The 27,528-nt window shown below is 40.4% G+C and overlaps 1 protein-coding gene across 1 annotated transcript; it reads left to right on the top strand.

Annotated features, from left to right (window-relative positions):
* Positions 1-27,528, top strand: LOC140211409 (spindlin-Z). The gene is made up of 5 exons (XM_072281091.1): positions 1-194; positions 16,790-16,838; positions 20,846-21,096; positions 21,216-21,452; positions 26,164-27,528. Exons 1-5 carry the CDS (start codon positions 140-142, stop codon positions 26,364-26,366), a joined length of 795 nt encoding a protein of 264 aa, XP_072137192.1. The 5' UTR covers positions 1-139; the 3' UTR covers positions 26,367-27,528.

Consider the following 27,528-nt stretch of genomic DNA (forward strand, 5'->3'; position numbering starts at 1 on the left):
TCCTGGCTCCATGTAACCCTTAGTACTAGCGCTGGGTGCTGCTTCAGCAGTTGTGTGCATAGCTTGGGGTTCTTTATATCACACTGAAGGCATCACTTAAGCTTCAACTTACCAAAAGCTGTGCACCCTATACAGATGAATGAAGACCCCATTTGGGAAACGATCCAGTCAGAGGTTATCAATTGATGCAGCAGGTAAGAGTTGATAAAGTCAAAATATGTATTTGTTTGATTTGTGGTTTCTACAGCTTCCAGGATTGTTTTTAAAATAGAAAAACTCTTAATGCTATGGATGATAATTGACACTGCCCCTTAGGTCCTGGTACCAAACTAACTTCTCTGAATTTACGTTAAATCAATTTTGCTCTTTTATGATTTTGAATGCTTTGATCTGATCAAACATTCTAAAGTTAAGTAAATGCACTTGGTATTTGTGCAATCTGACTTGACAATTTCACTCTGGAATCCCAGGGTATTCCAGAGCATCTGTGTTGTATTCCCATAAAGGCACAGAATTCTCAAAGTACTTCTGTGCAGATTGAATGGAATTGGACCTAATGTCAACATCTGAGCCATCACTCCCTCACCCTGAAATTCTAATATGCTTTGAGATTATGGGTTTTTAAGACATTTTGACAACTGTTCATATCTGAGCATCAACCATTATTGAAGAAGGGTACATGTACCTTTGACGCTGAACAGTTCCAAATGCAACTGGATGACCCCATATTTCCTCACATCTGAACTCAGTTGCTCCCAACTTGTTTGTACTGTCTTTTGTCAGGTGTCCAGCAGCAATGGATATGAATTGAGTCAGGATTTATAAACAATGATATTTATTAACCTCTGCTCAAAACATCGAAAAGTTAACGAACGACTAACTTAACTGGAAGTTAACAGTTAGGCGACTATATCGAACAAACAGTCAAACTTATAAACTTCTTAATGAGTTCTCATCTGAGCACAGACTTAAGGTGGTAAGTTCAGTCATTAAGGAGACTTCCCCAAAACAACGATTCCTTTGAAGTAATGACGAATCTGCCGATCACAGCCGAGAGATGCCTTGTCCAAAGGAATCACGAAGAAATACAGGAACTGACCTTTTGACTGGAGGGTGGTCACTGCACAAACCTTCCCAACCTTGCGGGGGTTTTACTCAAATGTGCATGCCACAATTCCAGAACGAAGATGAAAAAGGTTGATCATTCCCACGAAGCTGAAGGACATTAACTTTGCTCGGATAACTCTGCTAACTCTCCAATACTGGACTGTAAACGTAAAACAAGTGTGCAACAAACAAAAACTGGCAGCGATTGGCGAAACTACCGGCAACAACGTTACACACAAAATAAAAATGAGGACTGCGTCACCATGGCGGGTTTTTTCTTTTATATCATGCCATCACGTGACATAACATCACCCCATTATCACAAGACCATTACATCATTCCAATAGCATGAGACTATTACATCATGCTCACGGGATATGTAACACTTTGTCCTTTGAACAGCTTACTCCAATATATGTATAGGGTTAACTGAACTTCGAAACTTAGTTCGAATTCTAAATTTGGATCTTAACATGTCCTTTTATTCAACATCATAATAGATACAGAGAAAACCATTGTTCCTAGTCCTGACATCAAGATTGTTCTTGGATCTGTTTGGCTCTTGCCCCTCGGCTGAGCTCTGCCCCTACCAATGCTCATTGTTACATCTGCCCCTAAACCACCTCCCTCACTATCATTCAGAGTCCTAAACAATCCTTCCAAGTGAGGCAGCCCTTAACATGAGAATTGATTGGTGTCATTTATTGCATCTGGTGCTCCTGGTGTGGCCTCCTCTACATTGGTGAGACCCAAGAGACTGGCGGATTGCTTTATCGAACACCTTTGCAACCTCCCCAGTACCAGCTGGGATCTTCTGGTTGCCAGCCATTTTAATTCCCCTACCCATTCCCACATTGGCTTGTCTTTCCATGGTCACCTCTATTGGCAAGTTGATACAGATTGGAGGTACACCACCTTGGATTCTGAAGGTATGAATATTGATCTCTCTCACGTTCTTCCCCACGCTTTTGTTCTGCCCATCACCCACACATTCCTCCCACTTAGTTCACTTCTTTCTCATCCTATCAGATTCTATCTTCTTAAGTCACTTCCACCTATCTCCTCCCAGTTTCTTGTATTATTCCCATTCATTTTGACCCCTCCCCATAGCCTATTGTATGCTATATCAATTACTAGTTCTCGCTCCCCCCCCCCCCCCACCGCCCAGTGTTGATGAAGGGTCTCAACCTGAAACTTTGACAGTGCACTTCCCTCCATAGATGCTGGTGACCTGAATTCCTCTGGTTTTTGTGTGTTGCTTGGGAGCAATAATCAATTCCTTTTGACAGTGTTGTGGTTTCTCGTTTCTCACAAACGACAAGGAGACGCAGAAAACTCGTCAAGACGTTTTAAACTAAGTTGCAAATCAAAGCTGAGACAATCAGAAAGCTAGTAGCTGACTGCCCATCGAGGCTTCTATACAACATTTTTAATAGCAATTTCCTATCCTAGCTACATTATCATATCCAGTCGGCCTGTGATTACATATCATCAATATACCCGCTTTCGACTTTCCACTATTGTTTTACTCCTCAACTTAATTATGTCCTAGTTTACATTTTAGACCAGGTGTCCTCTCATCCCTAACCACAGTTGTTTCTTAATTAGTCTTGTGTTGACATACTGCCACATATTTCATCACCTTACTCGCCACCGTTATCTTTCTACTTGGTTTCATTCTAGTTCTCTTCATGAATTAATAGTGAACAGGTCAAAAGTCATGGCTACATAGTGAATACCTTCTATTCAGCTAGCAGTGGGTACATAGTAAATATAGAAAATACAATGTGTGCATTTGAGTAAATACTGAAATACTGTTAAGTAAATACTGTAATACATAGAAAATACAATGTATGCGTTTACATTTCCCAATAACAGTCAGTCTTGCTTGTGGAAGGAGGGTACTGTTCACCCTATTTGTATACAGCCATCACTTGCTGTAATTGAGTACTGTAAGAACAATGTCAAATTTTAGCTGGCTCCATTTGTCCATTTGATGTTTGTTTAGAGAGAGGAAAAAAACTTAGATCTATTTACACTGTACATAAGTTTTTTTTAATACAATTATTGCTGAAAATAATTTTGATCCTAGTTAAGGTTCACAAAAGCTTGGGTTGCTAGAAATACTAGGAAATCACATCGCTGCATGGAGAGCTAATATTTCAGAGCAATAAACAGTTTTAAGGTGCAGAGGAAGGAGAAATGATATATAGCAAAGTTATAGAAGGTGCAGGGCAAGGGAGACTCTGACAGAAAAGAAGATGGTGCAAGTCAGAGGAGTGAAAATGCAGAATGTTTATTTGAAATTAGTGAAGAAATTATTTAGCAGTGCTGGAAATTTGAATGAAGATGTTGCAATGCAGACAGTCTGAAATTGTTAAACTCTTGTGTTGAGTCTCAGGCCAGCCATATTGTGCCGAAGTGAGGGTCATTGCTATTGCTACGGAGAAGGTGCTTGGGAAGCTGAACAGTCTGAAGGTAGATAAGTCACCTGGACCAGATGGTCTACATTCCGGGGTTCTGAAAGAGGTGGCTGGAGGCATTAGTAGTGACCTTTCCAAGAATCACTAGATTCTGCAATGGTTCCTGAGGACTGGAAAATTGCAAATGTCACTCCAAGAAGGGAGAGAGGAAGAAGAAAGGAAATTATAGGCAAGTTAGCCTGACTTCAATGGTTGGAAAGATGTTGGAGTCTATTATTAAGGATGAGGTTTTGGGGTGTTGGAGGTTCTTGATAAAATAGGCATGGTCAGCATGGTTTTCTAAAGGTGGAATTCTGCCTGACAAATACTTTGGAATTCTTTGAGGAATTAACAGGCAGGATAGACAAAAGAGTGTCAGTAGATGTTGCTTATTTGGATTTTCAGAAGGCCTTTAACAAGGTGCCACACATGAGGTTGCTGAACAAAATAAGAGCCCATGATATTAAGAGAATTATACTAGAATGCATAAAAGATGGGCTGACTGACAGAAGGCAAAGAGTGGGAATAAAGGGGGCCTTTTCTGGATGACTGCCAATAACCAGTGGTGTGCCGCAGGGGTTGGTGTTCAGACTGCTTTTCACGTTGTATGCAAATGATTTGGATGAAGGAATTGATAGCTTTGTGGCCAAGTTTGCAGATGATAAGGTAGGTGGAAGGGCAGGTTGTATTGGGGAAACAGGATGTCTGCAGAAGCATTGGGGGAATGGCAAAGAAGTGGCAGATGGAATATAGTATAGGGAAGTGTGTGGTCTTGCACTTTGCAAGAAGAAATTAAGGTGTGAATTATTTTGTGAATGGGGAGAAAATTCAAAAATCAGGTGCAGAAGGACATGGGAGTCCTCGTGCAGTTTTCCCAAAAGGTTAACTTGCAGGTTGAGCCCATGGTAAGGAAAGCAAATGCAATGTTAGCATTCATCTCAAGAGGACTAGAGTACAAAAGCAAGGATGTAATGCTGAGGATTTATAAGGAATTGGTCCGACCACACTTGGAATATTGTGCGCAGTTTTGGGCATCTTATCTAAGAAAGGATGTGCTGGCATTGGAGAGAATCCAGAGGAGGTTTGCAAGAATGATCTCAGGAATGAAAGGATTAACAGATAAGCATTTGATGGTTGATGGCTCTGGGCCTGTATTCTAGAATTTAGATCAATGAGGGGGCATCTCATTGGAACTGATTGAATATTGAAAGATCTGGATACAATACACTAGTCAACAAGTGTAGTGACCAGTCTTGATCATACTTGGGGTATCCAGCTGTCGATGGAAAGAATTCTTAGAGTCCAGGGTTTACCTTCAGAACAACTTTCTCTTTATTACAAGCTGACATCAACAGGGGAAGAAACGCTCACCGATACGAAGTTTTCATTATACTTGTACTATTCTTTAATCTACTTTCCTCTACCCTGCATGCACTGTGCATACAGTACATAGCACGAAGTAAGCTTTCTGCGGTGTCAAACTTCAGTGCCTATGTATCTGCTATGTGAGCTGTGTGCAGTTCCCCTTCTAGCGGTTACTCGAAAACAAACGAAAGCCACTGACTGACTGAGTACAGGAGTTGGCTCTGTATGACGTGCTTCCAGAATAACTGAGTTCCAAGCTTTAAAAAAAATACATTCAATCCTTATTATGAAAGCAGCAAAGACGAGTGATCTTAGCAATATTAGAAATCATCAAAATTAAATTAGTAATGTAGTGAAATAAGAGTAATTAGTATTCAAATTAAGTGAAGATTGTAAATAAGTGTAATTAGCGGTCAACAAAAAAAGTCATTCCCTGGCCGCCTCCAATTAACTAGACTAACTAAAACAAAGTGTGAGTACGTAACTATACTCATTTGCTTCTACTACACCCCAACCCACATGACAAGTTACCCATAATAAGTGCACAACACAAAATAGAATACAAACAGAAAATAGATACATGGCTACTTCAAATACACACAAAATGCTGGAGGAACTCAGCAGGCCTGATGAAGTGTCTCGGCCTGAAACAGTGACTGTTTACTCTTTTCCATAGATGCTGCCAGGACTGCTGAGTTCCTCCAGGATTTTGTGTGTGTTGCTTGGATTTCCAGCATCTGCAGATTTTGTCCTGTTGTGACGTGGTTGCTACACTCCTTTTACCTTATATGTACAATGGCAAGCCTCCATCCTGGAGTTTAATGAAACCATTGCTAGGCCAGTAGCCAGACATGAGTTCACAGTAGTTCACTTTAGTTTAGTTTGTGGCTCAGGCCATTTGAGCCTGTTACAGACTTTCACTGCTTTGAATCCTAACCATAGGGGTCCCCTTGCTCCCTCTACTACATGCTGACCTCCTAACTCTGCTGTGCTATGGAATCTAGAATTCACTATTCCCTACTATTGAATTTATGATCTCCTCCTACATGGAGATCTGGATCATGGACTTGTGATCTCTCCTTGTGCAGTCGCAGGTTTTCCTATCATTCCTGGTATGATGAGTTAAATCCTGTTGCCAGGACTCGTGCCCATCTTATTCTTTCTATTCTCCAAAGAGACTATTCCACTTTGTCAATTCAGCACAAGTTGAATTTTGATTCCCTGTGTCCCATTTGCTACAATGCTACCATCAGAGAAGCCTGGAATTGATTGCTCATGGCAGTTCATGTAAGGACCCCATTTCTCCACATGCGTCTCATAACCAGACCTCACATCTTGGGTATTTATTTCTCTGTCTTAACTTAGCTCTTGTTATCTCTGTTATTATAAGGATGGCCAGCCCCTCTGCCTGATGTAGAAGTCTTAGAGTGGACATCTCAATACAGCCAGTTGGGCATAATCTCATGTTCTGTATCTAGTCTAGTTAAACTGAAGTAATGATATGGGGGGGGGGGGGGGGGGAGGGGAGAAGGGTGATTGTCCACTATGCCAGTATAATTTCAGCCTATAGTTATATCTATTACACAGTGTTAATTGCCACAGATGGCTTCTGAAAATAATTGCTGATTCAGAATCCTCATCCTGGAGACCTGTAGTCTCTTTTTACTTACCATTTTCAGAATTTCACAGATTATTAACCACCCCTGTATTTAGTAACCTCCAAATGTTAAAATTTAAGACATTGGTAATTTTTTTTTGTTTAGTGATTGTTATTTTTTGATTCTTTGATTTCTGCATTACTGACTATAACAAAAATAAATCAATATTTGCAGGCCTGAGGGGAAGGAAAAGCATGTCACCAATAGTTAAATTATGGACAGGCTTCCAATGCTGCAAAATCAACTGCCTTTTACAATAATGGTGCAGATGCCTTTTCTTTTGTTCTGTACGAAAGCCAAATTCCTGCCTGGATATACTGGGACTATCTGACAGGGAAACTGGCTAGAATTCTATGGTCAGTGGCAAGTACGGCTAATGAAAATTTTAAAAAACTGAAGATGCTAGAAATCTGAAATAAAAACAGAAAATGTTGCATCTTTTCCCATGACTACTGCTAGTTTCCCACTCACCCCTGATATTAATTTAAAAAGTACATTGGAATTTCCAGGAACTGTCAGGTACTTCCTGGCCAACCAAAGTAGCCCCTACTTGTGCAGAGTAATACATAGAAAATGCTGGAGGAACTCAGCAGGTCAGGCAGTACCTATGAAAAGAGTAAACAGTCGACGTTCCAGGCTGAGACCCTTCATCAGGACTGGAAAAAGCTGAGAAGTCAGAGTAAGAAGGTGGGGGGAGGGGAGGAAGAAGTACAAGATAGTAAGTGATAGGTGAAACTGGGAGGGGGAGGAGTGAAGTAAAGAGCAGGGAAGTCAATTGGTGAAAGAGATAAAGGGCTGGAGAAGGGGGAATCTGATAGACAGAAGGCCATGGAAGAAAGGGAAGGGGGAGGAGCATCAACGAGAGGTGATGGGCAGGTAAGGAGATGAGGTGAGGAGTAATGAGAATTAGGAATGCTGAAGGAGGGAGGGGAGACAATTGTTGGAAGTTTGAGAAATTGATATTTATGCCATCCGGTTGGAGGTGACCCAGACAGAATATAAGGTGTTGCTCCACCAATTTGAGTGTGGCCTCATCAGAGCAGTAGAGGAATCCATGGGCTGATATGTTGGAATAGGAATGGGAAGTGCAATTAAAATGGGCGGCCACCGGGAGATTCCAGTTTTTCTACGCTACATTCATCAGATACTCAGTGAAGCGGTCTCCTAATCTATGTCAGGTCTTACCGATATACAGGAGGCCACACTGGGAACAACGGATACTGTATATGACCCCAACAGACTCGAAGGTAAAGTGTTGCCTCACCTGGAAGGATGGTTTGGGGCCTTGGATGGTAGTGAGGGATGAGGTGTAGGGGCATGTGTGGCACTTGTTCCGATTACAAGGATAAGTACCCGGAGGGAGATCAGTGGGGAGGGACGAATGAGCAAGGGAGTTGATTAGGGAGCAATCCCTGTGGAAAGCAGTAAGTGGGGGTGAGGAAAAGATGGGCTTGGCGGTGGAATCCTTTTGGAGATGGCGGAATTACGTCCTGGACGCAGAGGCTATAGGGGTGGGAGGTGAGGAGAAGAGGAACATTGCCCCTGGTAGGGTGGCAGATGGCTTCGGTGAGGGCAGACGAGCGTGAAACGGAAGAGATGCGAGCTAGGGCAGTGTAGATGTTTTTTTTTCCCCTCTCGCCCTCTTCCCCCCCCCCCCAATACTTGTGCTGAACCCAGCCCCGACCTGCCCTTTATATTTAAAGTACAAAGCTAGCATCTCTAATGAACGCAGGTTTTAAGCAAGAGGAAATCTGCAGATGCCGGAAATCAAAGTAATACACACAAAATGCTGGGGAACTCAGCAGGCCAGGCAGCATCTATGGAAGAGATTAAGCAGTTGATGTTTCAAGCCTAGATTCTTCTTCAGACTGAAAAAAAGAGATTAGGTTTTAAGCAATGTGAGAAGGTAGGAACAAAAGAAATGTCTGAATTCAGTGTCAAGCAAGAGTGATTAAAAGATCCTAGTACAAAGCAGAGTGATAATGGGGTCCTAAAGGCAACAAAAGATGGTTATAGAGGTGCTGCAGATAAGAAAAGCAGCACAGTACCATTTTCTAAAGCTGTTAAATACAGTTCTGAGCTTCAAAAGCTTTAAGGTATTTTATGGAACACACATCAAAGTTGCTGGTGAACGCAGCAGGCCAGGCAGTATCTCTAGGAAGAGGTACAGTTGACGTTTCAGGCTGAGACCCTTCGTCAGGTAAGGTATTTTATGGTATAGCGGAGGAATTGTCAATGGAGCATAATTCTGATAAATGTCACATTGAGACATTGCATTTTGGGAAGAGGAATGAAGGTAGAATTTTCACAGTAAAAGGTAGGGCCCCAGGGAGTGATGTAGAACAAACAGATCAAAGAGTACAAAAACACAGTTCCCTGAAAATGATGTTATGGCTACAATAGGATTGTGAAGAGGCTTTTGGCTCTCTGGCCTTCATCATTCAGGACAGTGAGTATAGAAGTTGGAATGTTACCAGACATGGCACCTCTCTCGGACGTTCCGGGAATCTCCCACATATTAATAATGGCTCCCTGATGCCCGCAAATTATATTCAATATCACGGAAATCAATTTTTTTTGAGAGCGAGTGAAAGAGCGCGCAAGAGCGACCTCGAGAGGGGGAGGGAGAGAGTGAGAGCACCATGGGAGAGTGTTCCAAAAAAAGAAAATATAAAATGTACATCACCCCAGCTACCCTAAAGTGTACCTCTGCTAAAGGGGTCAAAAATAATGACGGTGTTGCTCGCTGCACTTTTCTATTGCCATGGTGGGTTAAGACTGTAAAAGACATGTTGAGGTGAGCTTAACATGTGTCATTCGTTCATTAGCATAGCTAACGTTACTTAAACTAGCTGGCTCGCTGCTAAGGAGCTATTCTATTGCAGACATCCCACCTTTCCCGGAAGTTTCAGGAGTCTCCTGCAAATTGATGGTGCTACTTCCCTGAAATGAGTTCTTGCAGGGTGGGATGTCTGTGTTACGTTGTATTAGATGTTGATGTGGCCACATTTGGATTATTCTGCACAACTTCCGCCGTCTTCAATGGGACCCCGTCACTGAACATATCTTTACCTCCACACCACCCCCACCCCTCACTTTCTTCCTTCCACAGGGATCACTCACTCTGTGATTCCTTTGTCCACTTGTTCCTCCCCATTAATCTCCCTCCTGGCACTTATCCCTGCAAGTGGTGATACCTGGCCATTCACCTCCATTCAGGGCCCCAGACAGTCCTTTCAGGTGAGACAACACTTCACTTGCAAATATTTTGGGGACACTTACTGTATCTGGTGCCCCTCCCCCTTCCCTTCAATACCCCACTCAGGCCCCCCTCTAAATTTTTCTCTTCTCACCTGCCTATCACCTCCCCCTGGTGTTCCTCCTCCTTCCCGTTCTCCCATGGTCCACTCTCCTCTCCTGTCAGATTTCTCCTTCAGCCCTTCTGGTAAGATGGCAGTGCGTTCAATTGCCGCGACTGCTGTGGGCTCAACCAAAGGTGTTGATGTCCTTTTTAAACATTTTTTCTGAACGCAAGGTCCTGCTGGACACTTAGAACTTAAAAGTACTGCAGGTCGACGCTATCAGCAAGTTGCTCGTTGGCAGAGAAACTGAAGGATCTGGACTTGGTGTGACTTGTGTCACTGCCTGTGTCAAAGAGGTGTCGGTGGGTGAACACGGTGTACAGTCTTAACAGCAAGTGGTCATCTTGGTCGCTTTTCTTGTGATTGCAAAACCCTGTTGGGCATTGCAAATGTGGAATGCTGTGTTCGAATCACTGGTTTATTGGGGGTGGGGGGGGGGTGACGGTGCTCCATGACCTTAGTCATAGTGGGGACTTGGCCTCAAATTGTGGTGTTGCTTGTTTACAGTCATTGGAGTCTCTGCGCTCCACTGCAGACTGTGTAGTACAGCGTCCAAGTCAGTGGATTCTTGTAAGATGGTGCCAGTGATCATTGGCAACTTTCTACGGGTTGCAGAAAACTGTTCCAGATTAACTCTTAAATCTACTTTTTACAGTAGATCAAGACTACTGCATCAGAGTTAGATGAGGCAGATCTCAATTGTTTTCTGTATCAAGACTCGGTTATGTGCTGACATGAAAGACGCACTAGTCAGGCTATAAGGATTTACAGTTTTCAGGATGGATCGACCTGGAGATTCTGGTAAGGCAAAGGGAGGTGGCTTATGTTTTGTGCTCAATTCTTGTTGGTGCTCCGACATGGCGATTATGTTGAACTTGTGTTTCCCTTGACTTGGAACACCTATCGATCAAATGTAGACCATTCTATTTGCCTCGGGAGTTCTCACCTCTCGTCTGTGAACCTGACCACAGTTTATATATCACCAGTGTCCAACTATAAGCAAGCACTCGCAACACTGCACAATGTCGTTTGTGGACAAGAAACAACCCATCCCAACGCATTTCAAGTTACAGTCAAAGACTTCAAGCAGGCCTGATGAAGAAAACCCTGCCCAATTATCATCAGTGTATAACAAGTAACTCCAGAGTTCCCAACATACTGAATCATTGCTACACTATGATAAGGATTGCTTATTGTTCCTTACCTAGACCACATTTTGGTAAATTGGAACACTTGGTTGTCTTCCTGCCATCTGTATATAGGCAGAGCCTAAAACAACTAAGAGGTGGTCATGGGATGTGGAGGAACGGTTACAGGATTGCCTTGAGTCAATGGACTGGGCTGTGTTCAAGCACTAATCTGAGGATCTACACCAGGGTTATAACAGACTTTATTGAAACAGCTGTAGATAAGTTTGTCCCCACGAAATTGTTCAGAGTCTTCCTCAATCAGAAGCCCTGGATGAACAATGAAATCCAAAATTTTCCGAGGGCCAGATCAGAGGCGTTCAGGTCTGGAGGAGTAAGCTCCTGAAAGCCGTCTCCTGGGTAAAGTGGCGATTCCGGACCGAACTGGTGACAACAAGAGATGCTAGACAGCTGTGGCAGGGTTTGAATACTATAAACCTCCTACAAAGTTAAATCAAGCGACATGGGGGATAGCAGGGCTTTGCTTCCAGATGAGCTCAATGTCTTCTATGCTGGCTTTGACTGTCAGATCTGGGAGGAACCATCATGACCCCTACATAAGACCATAAGATACAGTTGAAGAATTAGGCCATTTGGCTCATCGAGTCTGCTCCGCCATTTCATAATGGCTGATCCACTTTTCCTCTCAGCCCCAATCTCCTGCCTTCTCCCTGTATCCCTTCATGCCCTGACCAATCAAGAATCTACCAACCTCTGCCTTAAATATGCATAAAGACTTGGCCTCCACAGCTGCTTGTGGCAAAGAATTCCACAGATTCACCACCTTGTCGCCAAAGTTGTTCCTCCTCATCTCTGTTCTAAGGGGACACCCCTCTATTCTGAGGTTGTGTCCTCTGGTCTTAGACTCTCCCACCAGAGGAAACATCCTCTCCACATCCACTCTTATCAAGGCCTTTCACCATTCGATAGGTTTCAATGAGGTCACCCCTCATTCTTCTGAATTCTAGTGATTAAAGGCCCAGAGCCATCACATGCTCTTCATGTGACAAGCCGTTCAATCCTGGAATCATTTTCATGAAACTCCTTTGAACCTTCTCCAGTTTTAGCACATTTTTTCTAAGATAAGGAGCCAAAACCTGCTCATAATGCTCCAAGTGAGGCCTCACCAGTGCTTTATAATGTTTCAATATTACATCCTTGATTTTAGATTGTCTTGAAATGAATGCGAACATTGCATTTGCCTTTTTCACCACAGACTCAACCTGCAAATTAACTTTTAGGGAATCCTGCATAAGGACTCCCAAGTCCCTTTCCTTCTCAGTTTTTGTGCATTTTTTCTCCACTTAGAAAATAGTTAATCCTTTAATTAACAAGACAAACGAGAAAATCTGCAGTTTTCTGAGCTCCACACACAAAATGCTGGTGGAACTCAGCAGGGCCAGGCAGCATCTATGGAAAAAAGTACAGTCGATGTTTCGGGTTGAAACGTTGACTGTGTGTTTTTCCATAGATGGTGCCTGGCCTGCTGAGTTCCTCCAGCATTTTGTGTGTATTGCTCACTCCTTTAATTTCTTCTACCGAGTGCATGACCATACACTTCCCAGCACTGTATTCCATCTGCCATTTCTTTGCCCATTCTCCTAATCTAAGTCCTTCTGTAGCTACCTGCCCCTCTACCTGTCTTCATATCATTTGCAAACTTTGCAACAAAGCCATCAATTCCATCATCTAAATCATTGACATATAACGTCTGATGATCCTTTGGTCTCGGTATCTGAAGCTGATATGCGTGCTGTTTTCAGGAGGGTGAATCCAAGGAAAGCATCCAGACCGGACGGGGTACTTGACTGAGTACTAAAGACCTGTGCTGACCAGCTGGCTGGTGTGTTCACTGATATCTTCAGCTTCTCGCTTTGGCGGTGTGTAGTACCCACCTGTTTCAAGCAGGCCCAAGAAGAGTGTGGTGACCTGCCTCAATGACTATCGCCCAGTTGCACTTACATCCAAGTGATCATGTATGTTGAGAGGCTGGTGATGAAATATATCAGCTTCTGCATGGGAGGTAGCTTGGATCCGCTCCTATTTGCCTACTGGAGCGACAGATCCACAGCAGATGCCATCTCATTGGCTTGTCACACAACCCTGAAACATCTGGATGCTTTTAATAAATTACAGCTCAACATTTAATACCATCATCCCCTGCAAATTTTTTTTTAGATTATGAGAACACTCAGTCCTCTTTTGTTGTCATTTAGAAATGCGTACATGCATTAAGAAATGATGCAATGTTTCTCCGGTGTGATATCACAGAAAACAGGACAAACCAAAGACTAACACTGACAGAACCACATAATTATAACATATAGTTACAGCAGTGCAAAGCAATACCATAATTTGATGAAGAACAAACCTTGAGCACGGTAAAAAAAAGTCTCAAAGTCCCTGAGTCAATCGACTCCCAAGTCCCTGATAGCAGGCGGCAAAAGGGAGAAACTCCCTGCCATAAACCTTCAGGCACTGCCAACTTGCCGATGCCTTGGAAGCAGCCGACCACAGCTGACACAGAGTCTGTCCGTCAGAAAACTTCGAGCCTCCGACCAGCCCCTCCGATACAGCCTCCCGAGCGCCATCCTCTGCCGAGCGCCTTCGACCTCGCCCCGGCCGCTGAAACAAGCAAAGCCGAGGATTCGGGGCCTTCTGCTCCAGTGATTCCGGTTACCACACAGTAGCAGCGGCAGCAAAGCGGGCATTTCAAAGTTTTCCAGATGTTCCTCCGTACCCTCACATCCGTCTCCATCAAATCAGAATTGTGCACGGTCCCCTACTTGACAGATTACAGATATCATTCACCAGAGAGGCCTGGAGATTATTGGGTTTATTAATCAATAAACTCCAAGACTTGGGCCTCAAAACCTCCTTGTGCATTTGGATCCTGGATTTTCTCATTTGCAGTTCCCAGTCTGTTCGGATTAGCAAAACAATTTCCACGATCTCCATCAGCACAGGTGTACCACAGGGCTGTGTGCTTAGCCCCTGCTCTACTAGCTTTACACCAATGGCACCTCCAACACCATGTTCAGTTTTGCTGTTGCGGGCCATATCCAGCATGCAGGAGGGAGACTGAAAATTTGGGTGAGTGGTGTTATAACAGCAATCTCTCATTCAGTGTCAGCAGGAACAAGGGACTGATCGGACACTTCAGGAGAGGGAAACCAGCTGTCCATAAGCCAGTCATCATCAGAGGATCATGGATGGCGAAGGGTCAGTAACTTTAAATTCCTGGGTGTTACTGTCTCAGAAGACCTATCCTGCACCCATCATGTAAATGTCATTGCAAAGAAAGCATGACAGTGCCTCCACTTCCTTCGGAGTCTGGAGATTCGGTGTGACATCAAAACTTTGCCAGACTTCCATAGATGTGTAGTGAAGAATGTTTTGACTGACTGCATCATGGCCTAGTATTGGAACACCAATGCCTTTGAATGGAAAATCTTACAAAGTTAGTGGATTCGGCCCAGTAGATCACAGGTAAAGCGCTCCCAATCATTGAACGCATCCACATGGAATGCCATTGCTCATCCGTAAGGCCAGTGATGTGTGGATGGAACTGGACTCTCTCATGGTGGTGTCTGAAAAGAGGATGCTGTCTAAGTTGCATGCCATCTTGGTCAATGTCTCCCATCCACTACATAATGTACTGGGTGGATACAGGAGTACATTCAGCCAGAGACTCATTCCACTGAGATGCAGCACAGAGCGTCATAGGAAGTCATTCCTGCCTGTGGCCATCAAACTTTACAACTCCTCCCTTGGAGGGTCAGACACCTTGAGCCAATAGGCTGGTCCTGGACTTATTTCATAATTTACTGGCATAATTTGCATATTACTATTTAACTATTTATGGTTCTACTATTTATTACTTATGGTGCAACTGTAACGAAAACCAATTTCCCCCGGGATCAATAAAGTATGACTATGACTATTGGAGGAAAGCAGCATCCATCATCCAAGATCCTGGTCATCCAGGACAAGCTCTTTTTCCCACTGCTGCTATCGCGCAGAAGGTACAAGAGCCTCAGGTTTAAGAACTGTTACTACCTCTCAACCGTCAGGCTCTTGAACCAAAAGGGAATAACCACACTTATCTGTTGAGATGTTTGCACCACCAATGATCTCACTTTAAGGATGCTTTATCATGTTATTTCATGTTCTCATTACTTACTGCTATTTATATTTGCAGTTGCAGTTTGTTGTCTTTACGCTCTACGTTCATTGATACTGTTATAGTTACTATTCTATAGATTTGCTCACTATGCCCGCAGGAAAAAGAATCCCAGGGTCGTATGTGGTGACATGTATGTACTCTTGATAATAAAATTTAATTTGAACTTTGCTGCCCCCCAGTGTTTGTACAGCAGAAGACAAGCTGTATTATGGTTGACTGCAGACTTCAGCAGTGTTCATTGATGGACTCAGGGTCTTGAACTACATTTTCTATTTTACTGATATCTTGTATATGCCTTGCGCAGTGTGTGACTGTTCGTTTTGCACCTTGGTCCTGGAGTAATGCTGTCTTGTTTGACTGTACTCATGGGTATTCATGTACAGTTGAATGACAATTTTTAACTTTTCCACCTACACCTCTTAGCTTTTTAACTTCATCCCATTCCCTCTACCTTCTTATTCTGGCTTTCTCCCCATTCCTTTCCCATCCCAATGAAGAGTTTCAGTCTAAAATATTGGCTGTTTATTCACTTTCAGAGATGCTTCTTGATCCGCTGAGTTCCTCCAGCATTTTGTGTGCATTGCTTTGAGTTTCCAGCAACTGCAGAATCTCTTGTGCTTTGGATTACTGTATTCGGTTTTGGTTGCCCTCCTATAGGAAAGATTCTATTAGACTAAGAGGAGTGGAGGGCAGATTTACAAAGATGTTCCTGGGACTTGAGGGACTGAGTTTTGGAGAGAGGTTGAGTAGGTTGGGACTTTTTTATGGAAGTGTAGGAGAATGAGGGGTATATAAAAGTGTGGGGCATAGTTAGGGTTTGGAAAATCAAGAACCTAGAGGTCATAAGTTTAAGGTGAGAAGGGAGAGTTGTGTTTTTTTTAAGGAACTTGAGGGGCAACTTTTTCCACCGGAGAGTGGTGAGTATATGTAATGAGGAAGTGATGGAGGCAAGTACTTTAACAATATTTAACAGATACTTGGACAGTCACATGGATAGGAAAGACTTAGAGGGATATGGGTCAAATGCAGGCAAATTGGACTAGCTTAAATGGGAATCTCAGTTGGCATGGACCGGTTGGGCCTGTTTCCATGCTCTCAATGATGAGAGGTTTGAATCTGGAATGCATGTACTTGAATGCTGTGCATGAAACTGAAAAGCCAAGAGTTTCATTCACGTTGTGCCAGGTTCACACTATTGTGTTGTATTCTGTGCAAGCATGTGGGATGCTAGGGCAATTTTGCCATGATTTTCAGATGGATCTGTGTAGGCCATGGGTCCTTGCCAACGTCAGTAAGAAGAGTGTCGGGGCAGAGCTCAGAGGTGGAGAGGAGAATTGATTACAGGTAGTTGGAAGTTTTGGGTGACACAGCACTGAATAGAACCTTTTCATCTGATTAATTTTAAGTGTGATTCAAACTTGTGCATTTCTGATTAAAAGTAATTACCTTCTGTTTTCTCTAGGTCTTCCTGGTGTGTCTGGTAATATGATGAAGAAGAAAAGTAATCACAGGTGTGTCTGAAGGAATAGCAGTTATGAACTGAGTTAGGTCGTCCTAAAATCATCTGTCTCTTGGACTGTTGAGAGTGAAGCTGGCAGGCAAATTATATGACCTATATTATCTTATAAGTTGTTTTAATAATTAAAATTCACTTTTTATAAAAATTCTAGCATGGGAAGAAAAGGAAATTTAGTTGAGTCAAACTATCCATGAGGTAATGAAGCATCCATTGTTTATTGATTGGCATAGAAACTGAGAATCAGAATACTTTCTAAAACAGAGGCACCTAACCTTTTTTTTAATGTAATGAACCAATATCAAGGAGTCTGTGAACCCCAGGTTGGGAACCCCTGTTCTAAAACATAGTGTTGGATCTGGACAAAATATTGCCCAGAAGGTTCTTCAGAAGTCAAGAATGAGTTGTAAATCTTGTGGTTATTGCCATTTTATTAAATGTTCATAAACAATGAAATAACAGCAACCATCTCTACTATAAGTAAGAAAAAACAACAAAAGAACCAAGAATGCCCAAATCTTGTCTTGTGGTTGTCTTAATACTGAAAACAAGCTCAAACTAGACAGATAAGAAAATTTGTTTGATAAGAACAGCCTATGAGACAGCTTTATTTTTTGCTGGTGTGTGACATGCTTGCAGACAAAGTACAAATATAGCAGAACCAGCAATATTACTAATCATGGAAAAATCTATTGAACATTTAAAGAGAAATGGGTATTATACAAACATCTAAGCAAGCATGAAGTTAAACTATAAGAAAAATAACAATTTAGACTCTAATCCAACAATAGGTTGGTACACAACTGGGGTATTATGTCTAATTCTGGTTATCTCAAATGCATTGGGAAGAGTGGGAGAGTTTAGAAAAGATGCAGAAAAGTTGAGCTATGGTAGTTGTGGTCTAGATTTGTTTCCCTTGAAGCAAAGAAGACTGAGTGGAAATATAAAATATAAATCACAATGGCTTAATTAGGATAACTGGAGATGAGCTGTTTCCATTATAGTATTGTTCAAGGGCTAAATGTAATTAATAATGGGTGAGTGGGAATGTGAAGGAAAACTTTTTACAGAATGTGACAGCAATCTAGAACTTCTGCCTGTAGGAATATTGGAAATTAAGACAAAGTGCTGATAACACTTTGCAGTATCTGTGGAGACAAAAACTTGGGTTAATATGTGAGGACTTTGACAAACAGATCCATGTAGCCAGTCCTCTCCTGGTAGCATTTTTCATATCACCATCTCAATTCTTATGGTCAGTTTTATCCCAGAAGGATACTACTCTCTGAATATCAAATGCATTTAAGGCAACTACAATGCAACTCTGTTTTGGTATATGTTTGTTCGTTCTAGAAAACCATAATTTGCCTCTGTCACTAGTGAGGATACTAAAGTGAAATCAGATAATCAGGACTGAAGCAGCTAATTGGACAAATGGTTAATATTTGATTGACATTGAAGATGGCCCCCTTGTTTGGATTACGCTTTGTATACAGTGAATTGCTTATAGTCAAATATCCAACCAGAATATAAGAAACTTGTTGGGAGACATTTTAACAAACAATTGCTTCAGAACTTGGGCTTGTGAAATCTGAAACGTTCACCACAGATTCACCTCTTTACATTTTCTTTCTGACTGGAGATAATCGCCCTGAAGGTCAGGAATGCTTCAGTTGATCTCCAGCTTTCTGTGGTAGCCAGCCTGGCTTCTCACTTCCAAAGGACAGAAATGGAGATGGGAACAGGCTCAACTGTCCAGTTTCACCCCAGTAACAGAATGTACTGCCAAGACCTGCTGTTTGGATTTCCGTGCAAACTTTTACTACAAGGCATTAGAGTGTGTTGGGAGTTATTAATCCTGTTTCCTGTTCATGCCAATATGTTAGACAAAGGGAGGCAGTACACTAGGTGAGAAAGGATGTTTTTGAGAATGCCCAGTCAAATTTTCTTTTCATTGTTTTTCAAGTATTTTTAACTGTTCTGTAGTTAAGTAAAAAAAAAATCTCTAGTTTGAATATGCATAATCTGCAAATTCGTGAAATTCAGAAGTTTTTAAGGTCCCTCTGATCTGAATTATGGGTCTCTATCATATGCTACCACCTTGAAACTGAGGCATTTGTGCTTATCATTTATGGTATGTGGCAAAACATCCGAACAACACTGATTATGCTAGAGTGAAGAGAAATTATAGAATTCCTCCATTCATGTGGAATGTTCGAAAATCTATAGAAACTAGGAAAGAATGACTTGGAGCAAACCCCAAGATGTTTATTTGAGTGGCAGCACAGAAAGTTGTGCCGTTTTGCAGCGAGAGTGATTCAAATCAGGAGATTGCAGAATACAGGACCATATACTAACCTACGTCAGCTGACTTCATTAAACTTGTTTATGAATGACTTGGAGTGTCACAACAAAGGAATTGTCCTGTTGTTGGATCACCTGCACAAAAAGGCCAAATCATTTCAACAGGGATTGAAAATTAGTGAACATTGAGATTTTGACTTGCTGGTTTGAAAAACATCCACTTCATGAAAATGAGAGGCAAGAGATTTAGTGAAGTACATTGATTTATTTGCAAGTGGCTTTGAGAAATGGTCACCAATAGTAAATTTAATAATGTTTTTTTTCTATTCTAACTGGTATAAATTTTATTTGTAAAGCATATAGCCCACATAAGGGGCACAAAATGTCATTGCTTAATATTGTGACTAACAATAACTAATACTGTTTAGTATTATCAGTGATCAATGTTTATAATTGAAATTTATCTGCAATTTAAATATTGTGCATTTGCAAGTGATTAGATTGAAACCTTCCACTGTGCACTTAGGTTTGTATTTATGTATTTTGAAAGCTTTTGTATATTAAAAGTTCATGAAAAGTGGGAATATATAATATACATTGCTGAAGTGACTGATTATCCTAATATACATGATCTCTATGGAAAGAATGTATTACCATATCAGACTGATAGCATTGATAAGTTTATTTATTATTTTCTGTGTGTGTATGTATGAGGTTGTGGTGGAAATCAGACTGCATACCAAAGGGAAAGAAATAAACTACTGCAAATACTGGCAATCCAAAACAAAAGTAGATCAATCTGGAAATATTATTAATGTTGCCAAATCCTTGAGGTAAATCTGGACAGCTAGGGTTGCAATGGCCAATACTGGATGACATCTTTTTAAGACGAGTGGAGAAAAATTCAGGGGAGAAATCAGAGGTAGTGTTTTTTAAATCTAGAAATTGGTGGTTGCCTGGATAGCACTGCTGGGGTTGGTGATGGAGGCTGATACAATAGAGACATTTAAAAAAAAAAAAATACTTAGATAGGCAGATGGATCTCAGAAAAATGTAAGGTAATGAACTGTGTAGGAGAGTAGGGTTAGGTTGATCATGGAGTAGGTGTATAATGCAGTTTGGGACAATATCATGGGCTTGACAGGCCCATACTGTGCTGTACTGTTCTGTGTTCGAGGTGAGAGGACGATGAAATTAATGTTTCATCTAGAAAGCATTTTGTTTCCCTTGGTTGGAATTAATATTCTTACTGGCCAGTAGTGTACTAATGCACTGTTCATCAGTCCTCTAGGGTGAGGCTCCAGACTGCCTTCTATTTTTTTTATATAGCTTATTGTGAAGGCTGAGAATTTAAATGATTACAGTATTACAAAATTTCCATTATCGTTTATGTGTGCCTGATTGACATTTTGATAGCACTAGAAAAGCTTATTGGTATTTTACTTTATGCCTATATCATATATTTACATATATGAATCATTTGCCAGGTTACATATTACTTTTATAGAGGATAACTATTTTGGAGGAAATGGCTGTTTGTCTGCATAATCTTATATGTATGTTGTTGCTTTTTTTTTGTGTATATGCACTGCAATTTGACCAGCTATTTTATACCGATATTCTGTAAAAACAAATAGAAGATTTAATTTTTTTCCCCCCACTTGCGTTTACATTGCAAACCGTTTTTCTCTTGTATAGGAAACATCGTAGCAATGTGGGACCAAGCAAAACTGTAACTCATTCACGGCGAAATATTGTGGGTTGCAGAATTGAACATGGGTGGAAAGAACAAGGTGGAATTACACAATGGAAAGGCACAGTTTTGGATCAAGTTCCAGTAAATCCAGCACTTTACCTTATCAAATACGATGGATTTGACTGTGTATATGGACTTGAACTTCACAAAGATGAAAGGGTGTTAGGATTTCGGGTCCTCCCAGATAGAGTTTGTGAGTGATGATACGATTTCATAATCACTAATGACACAAAATTACATGATCAACTAACATTTTTGCCAGCATAATTTCATCAGTTGCTCAGTATTTTGTGCATTGTCTTTTGCTTTTAGCCGCTTCTCGAATCAGTGACGTAGATCTGGCAGAAATGATGATAGGCAAAGCAGTTGAGCACATGTTTGAGAAAGATGATGATGGGGCTAAAGATGAATGGCGGGGAATGGTGCTGGCACGTGCTCCAATCATGAATACCTGGTTTTATATTACCTATGAAAAGGATCCCGTCTTGTACATGTACCAGCTTTTAGAAGACTACAAAGAAGGAGATTTACGAATTATGCCTGACTCAAGTAAGTACCAAGTGAAGCTATTATTTTTGTAAATAATGAGATAAGACAGAACATAGAAGCACAATTAGGCCATCTGGCCCATTGAGTCTGCTCCATCATGGCTTGATCCAATTTTCCTCTCAGCCCCAATCTCCTGCCTTCTCCCTGTATCCTTTCATGCCCTGACCAATCAAGAATTTATCAGCCTCTGCCTTAAATATAGATAAAGACTTGGCTTCCATGGCTGCCTGTGGCAAAGAATTCCACAGAGTCACCACTCTGTGCCGAAAGGAGTTCTTCCTCATCTCCTTTCTAAAAGGACGCCCCTCTATTCTGAGGCTGTGTCCTCTGGTCTTAGACTCTCCCACTGCGGGAAACATCTTCTCCACATCCACTCTGTCAAGGCCTTCCACCATTCAATAGGTTTCAATGAGGTCACCTATCGTTCTTCTGAATTACAGTGAGTACACACCTTGAGCCATCAAACACTCTTCTTATGACAAGCCATTCATTCTTGGAATCATTTTCGTGAACTTTCTTTGAACCTTCTCCAGTTTCAGCACATCCTTTCTAAGATAAGGGGCGCAAAACTGCTCACAGTGCTCCAAATGAGGCCTCACCAGATCTTTAAAAAGTTTCAACATTACATCCTTGCTTTTATATTCTAGTCCTCTTGAGATGAATGCTAACATCGCATTTGTCTTCCTCACCACAGATTCAACCTGCAAATCAAACTTTAGGGAATCCTGCACAAGGACTCCCAAGATCCGTTTGCACCTCGGTTTTTGTATTTCCTCTCCATTTAGAAAATGGTCAACCTTTTCACTTTTTCTTCCAAAGTGCTTGACCATACACTTCACAACACTGTATTCCATCTGCGATTTCTTTGCCCATTCTCCAAATCTGTCTAAGTACCTTCTGTAGCCTCTCTACTTCCTCAAACTGCCTGCCCCTCCACCTTTCTTTCATTTTTAAATTCTTTTTATTGATATATAATCTTCTACAGCTATAAAATACAAAAGTTCAACAAATTAGCTGAAGGAGAAAGAACTTGTATATGCTAATAAAAAATTTATATAAGAAACAGAAGGAAAAAAGAGAACCCCAACTAACTTTTTTAAAAAAAAAAAACCCCACTAACTACAAAAGGAAAAAAAAACCATTAGGAGCCAACTCCCGGAGCAATACATTTTACAATTTTTTATTTTTATATTTATATATATATATATATATATATATATATATATACACAACAACTGCCAAATCACATTTATATAACCTAAAATTGGAAGGAAACTATATAAATTAATTCAAATTAAATGATAATATTTGGCAAAAGAGCCCCACCTTCTCTCAAAATCGAATTGGGGATCAAAAGTTCTACTTCTAACTTTTTCCGAACTAAGCTGTAACATTACTTGGGAAAACCATTGAATTAGTGTAGGGGCAGAAGTATCTTTCCACTTCAATAAAATAGCCCTTCTTGCCAACAATGTAACAAATGCAATTACATGTTGGTTTGAAAATGAAATACCCTGAATATGATGCGGAACTATTCCAAATAGAACAGTCAATGTATTGGATTGTAAATTTATTTTCAAAGCTTTAGAAATTGTAGAAAATAAAGATTTCCACAAAGATTTCAATGAGGAACATGACAAGAACATATGTGACAAAGTAGCTGCTTCATTTTTACACCTATCACAATAGTTGTCTATATTAGGAAATATTTTGGATAGCCTCTCCTTTGTTAAATAATAACAGTGAACAGTTTTAAATTGAATTAAACAATGGCACATATTGAAGAAGAATTAACCATTTTCAGAACTTGCAACCAATCTTCATTAACAAAAGTCATATTAAGTTCTCTCTCCCAATCTTGTTTAATCCTTAGTGAGAGGTTATCTTTTTGTAGTAAAAATATATTATAAATTCTACCAATGGAACCTCTCACTAAAGGATTCATATTCAAAATAGTATCCAACAAATCAGATTCTTGCATATATGGAAACGTAGAAACATATTTTTGTAAGAGGGTTTTGTGTACAGGAGCAAGGACATTATATTACGATTATACAGGACCTTTCTTTATATTATCTGCAAAGTTTGCAACAAAGCCATCAATTCCTTCATCCAAATCAATGACATATAACGTAAAAAGAATTGGCCCTAACACAGCGCACTGTGGAACACCACTAGTCACCGGCAGACAGCCAGAAAAGGGTCCCTTTATTCCCACTCTTTGCCTCCTATCAATCAGCCAGCACTTTATCCAAGCTAGAATCTTACCTGTATTACCATGGGCTTGTAGCTTGTTAAGCAACCTCATGTGTGGCACCTTGTCAAAGGCCTTCTGAAAATCCAAGTACACAACATCAACAGATTCCCCTTGTCTATCCTGCTTGTTATTTTTTCAAAGAATTCCAACAGACTTGTCAGGCAAGATTTTCCCATGCTGACCACAGCCTATTTTATCATGTGTCTCCAAGTATCCTGAGACCTCATCCTTAATAATTGGCTCGAGCATCTTCCCAACCACTGAGGTCAGACAACTGGCCTATAGTTTCCTTTCATCTGCCTTTTTTCTTGCTTGAAGAATGGCATTTGCAATTTTCCAGTCTTCCAGGACTATCCCAGAACTTAGTGATTCTCAAAAGATCATTACTAACACAGCTCCATGATCTCTTCAGCCGTCTCTTTCAGAATTCTTGGATGTACACCATCTGATCCAGGTGACTTATCTAACTTCAGACCTTTAAGCTTCCCAAGAAATAATGTTCTTTCTCTGACTATTTGCTGTAGGTAAATACAACTAATGACAATGTATCCTAATTGGATGTTTGTGATGTAATGTTCGATTTCTGCAAGACCATACAGCTCAGGAGGTGAACCTGTGGCACACATTTCATTTTGGGATGCGCAAAATTTTTGTTGGCATGTGGCATGCAGTGCTGTCCCTTGATTCTTTACACCCCACCAGCAATAAAAATATACAAAATGATTCTCTTTACTACCAAATGAAAGGGCAAATGATTTTTACAATCCGAGAGCGGTGAGATATTTTCACAAGAAAAGTCTCACACTGGCTTGGAATCCTTGTAGACCTAATGTACATATCAGTATCTGGATAGTAAACAGTTACAATAAAAATTATTTAGAAATTATATTTTTCAATTATCTTTTTAAAAATTTAATAAAATTTTTTCTAAAACTCCATTTATTGCAATTTTATGCTTTAATAGTAAAACAGTGAATAACAAATAAATAACAAATTGGTGATAATCTTCCAAAAAATTCTCTCGCATACCATGGTGATTTTGAGCAGAGATTATCATTGATTAATTTTTAATCAATTATAACAATAATTCTGGACTTCACTGAGGGAAAATGACGCAAGTGTTTTCCTTAATAAGGTTGATAATTATTGTTAATACTTAATTAATCAATGATAATCTCTGCTCAAAATCACCATGGCACACAAGAGAATTTCTTGGAAGATTATTGCTAATTTGGGCACATGCTTTCAGAAGGGTTCACCATCCCTGCCATAGAAGCAATCTCATTATGTGGACTGGAATCATTGCTCTTTCTTATATCTCTTAAAAGTAATTATCTACTGGGCTCAACCAGTTTCAGCTGAGCATTTTGAGAAGCTCTATCAATATTTTCCCATTGGAAAGCAACTCCTGATGAACGTTGATATACAAAGGGAACTGGACATCTTGTCCACCGATTATCGAAAATAAACAAGCAGGTGAAGCAAGCAGTTAGTAAGTCAAATAGTACTCTGGCATTCATTGCAGAGGGTTTTGTGTACAGGAGCAAGGACATTAGATTACGATTATACAGGACCTTATTGAGACTATACTTGCAGTACTAATTGGTTTCTTAACTAAAGGAGATACCCAATTTAGAGTAAGTGTAATGAATATTTAATAGGCACTGTCTTGGAGAGGCAACGCTGCTGAGTGAATCGGTCAGGTACGTAGCCTCAAGATTCGGAAGTAGATTTAGGATGGAGATAAGGAGGGGGAATTGCTTTTCCCAGACAGTGGTGAATCTGTGGAATTCTCTGCCCAATGAACCATTGGAGGCTACCTCAGTAAATATATTTAAGACAAGGTTGAATAGATGTTTGCATAGTAGGGGAATTAAGGGTTATGGGGAAAAGGCAGATAGGTGGAGATAAGTCCATGGCCAGATCATCCATGATCTTATTGAATGGTGGAGCAGGCTCGATGGGCCAGATGGCCTACTCATGCTCCAATTTCTTGTGTTCTTGTGTAGGTAGCCTGTATTCACTAAATTGCAGAAAAATGTGGGAAAATACCATTGAAGTGTACAAAATACTGATAGACCTTGACAGGCTGAATGTAGGAACAGCGTTTCTTCTGGACTGAGGATTCTAGAACTGGGGGGTGGGGGCTTCAATCTTGGGACATTTTAAACTGAGAAGAGTAGCAGTTTCTTCACTTAGAGGGTAGTAAATCAGTTGATTTTTTTTCCCACTGAAACAGTGATATCACCGAATGTACCTAAGGCATTAGTATATTTCTTGTCACAAAGGCATCAAAAAATGGTATTAAGATAGAGGATCAGCCATAATCGTATTGAATGGTGGAGAGGATTGAAGGGTAAGTGGTCTACTTTATATTAAAAAAAGTGCTGAAGTAAGAATGATCTACAGACTCCTAGTTTTGCTGATGGTTAAAATTTCTGATTGATTCTACAGATAACGATTCTCCACCAGCTGAGAGAGAACCAGGAGAAGTAGTAGACAGCTTGGTGGGTAAACAAGTGGAATACGCCAAAGAAGATGGCTCAAAGAGGACTGGCATGGTCATCCACCAAGTAGAAGCCAAACCATCAGTGTATTTTATCAAGTTCGATGATGATTTTCACATTTATGTTTACGATTTAGTAAAAACTTCTTAGATGCACTCCATAATATAATGGGAAGGCCATATTGGCCTGTACATGAACTAATTCCATATGTGGACTTTGATAAACTAGGCTTCTAGAAGTCCAGTAAGATGTGTAAGCTGATAATCTCTGCCAACAGAAGTTTGAATCAGATAAATGGTTCTATAAATATTTCCATTTATGATGGTATGAACGCAAGATGGTTTTTTGCAGAAAGAAGTCTTAAACCAGTATTTAAAAGAAATGGAAACAAGATTTCCAGTGCACTTTGTCACAAATGTGCTAGAAGATAATAAACATCAGCAAGGGTTTGGCAATAGAGTGAGTAAATATAGTAGCATAAATTTCAACTTGACTTAGCAAAACAATCATCTGAATTGGGGGGAAAAACAGTGGTGAAGGAAGAGAGGAGTGGACTGGTCATTGTCTTATAGCTCGTTTCAATTTAACATCACATTTGAAGATTGTGACTCTTGAAGTTGAGCACATCTTTGGGCTCAGAGTAAGCAGCAAATTTATTAATATTTTACTGTATAGAATTAGATCTCCTTTATGGCCTGTTGCAGTAATATTAAGAAGTGGAGTTCAATATTTTTCATAAAGCCTTTTGTTTCAAAATGAGCATAATAAATGTCTTAAATTAGCCATAATTTGTTATGTGGTAAACAGTGCATATGTCAGAAGAAATTAATATGAGATAAAGGAGTAAGGGGAATAGAATAATTTGCTAATATCTTTGGGAAAGCTTGACTAGTATGTCATTGAAGTAGTAATTTTAAGTTTTTTTGTGATATAATCATCGTGGTATTTATTATCCATCCTAGTTGCCCTGAAAAGATGGCATACTGTTGACTTAAACTGCTGCCTTCCACATGTTGAATATCAGCAGTTTGATTCAAGTCAATGCCTTCACAAGACAACTTGGTGAAGTGTGCTGTTGAATATAAACCAGCCAATCTGGATAAGGTTTACAGGTTCCTGCTCTAAAGAACATTTTATGACCATGTAACAACTTTGGGTTTACTTTAAGCAAAATTGGTTTCAAATTTAACACAATCCGAGTAGCATCAAGAAATAATCTAAAATCACCCAATGTTACTTTGTAAATTATAACCTGTACAGTTTTTCTTGTTTTACATAGCTAATTTTTGGTATTCATTTTATCAACAGTGGA

This window comes from Mobula birostris, chromosome 17 (genome assembly GCF_030028105.1).
Source record: "Mobula birostris isolate sMobBir1 chromosome 17, sMobBir1.hap1, whole genome shotgun sequence".
Classification (NCBI taxonomy): domain Eukaryota; kingdom Metazoa; phylum Chordata; class Chondrichthyes; order Myliobatiformes; family Myliobatidae; genus Mobula; species Mobula birostris.

Excerpts from the sequence above, each read along its gene's own strand:
- LOC140211409 (XM_072281091.1), top strand. The coding sequence starts at position 140 with ATGAAGACCCCATTTGGGAAACGATCCAGTCAGAGGTTATCAATTGAT. Across the intron at positions 195-16,789 it reads GTTATCAATTGATGCAGCAG|GTCTTCCTGGTGTGTCTGGT; the intron begins GTAAGAGTTGAT and ends TGTTTTCTCTAG. Across the intron at positions 21,097-21,215 it reads GGTCCTCCCAGATAGAGTTT|CCGCTTCTCGAATCAGTGAC; the intron begins GTGAGTGATGAT and ends TTTTGCTTTTAG.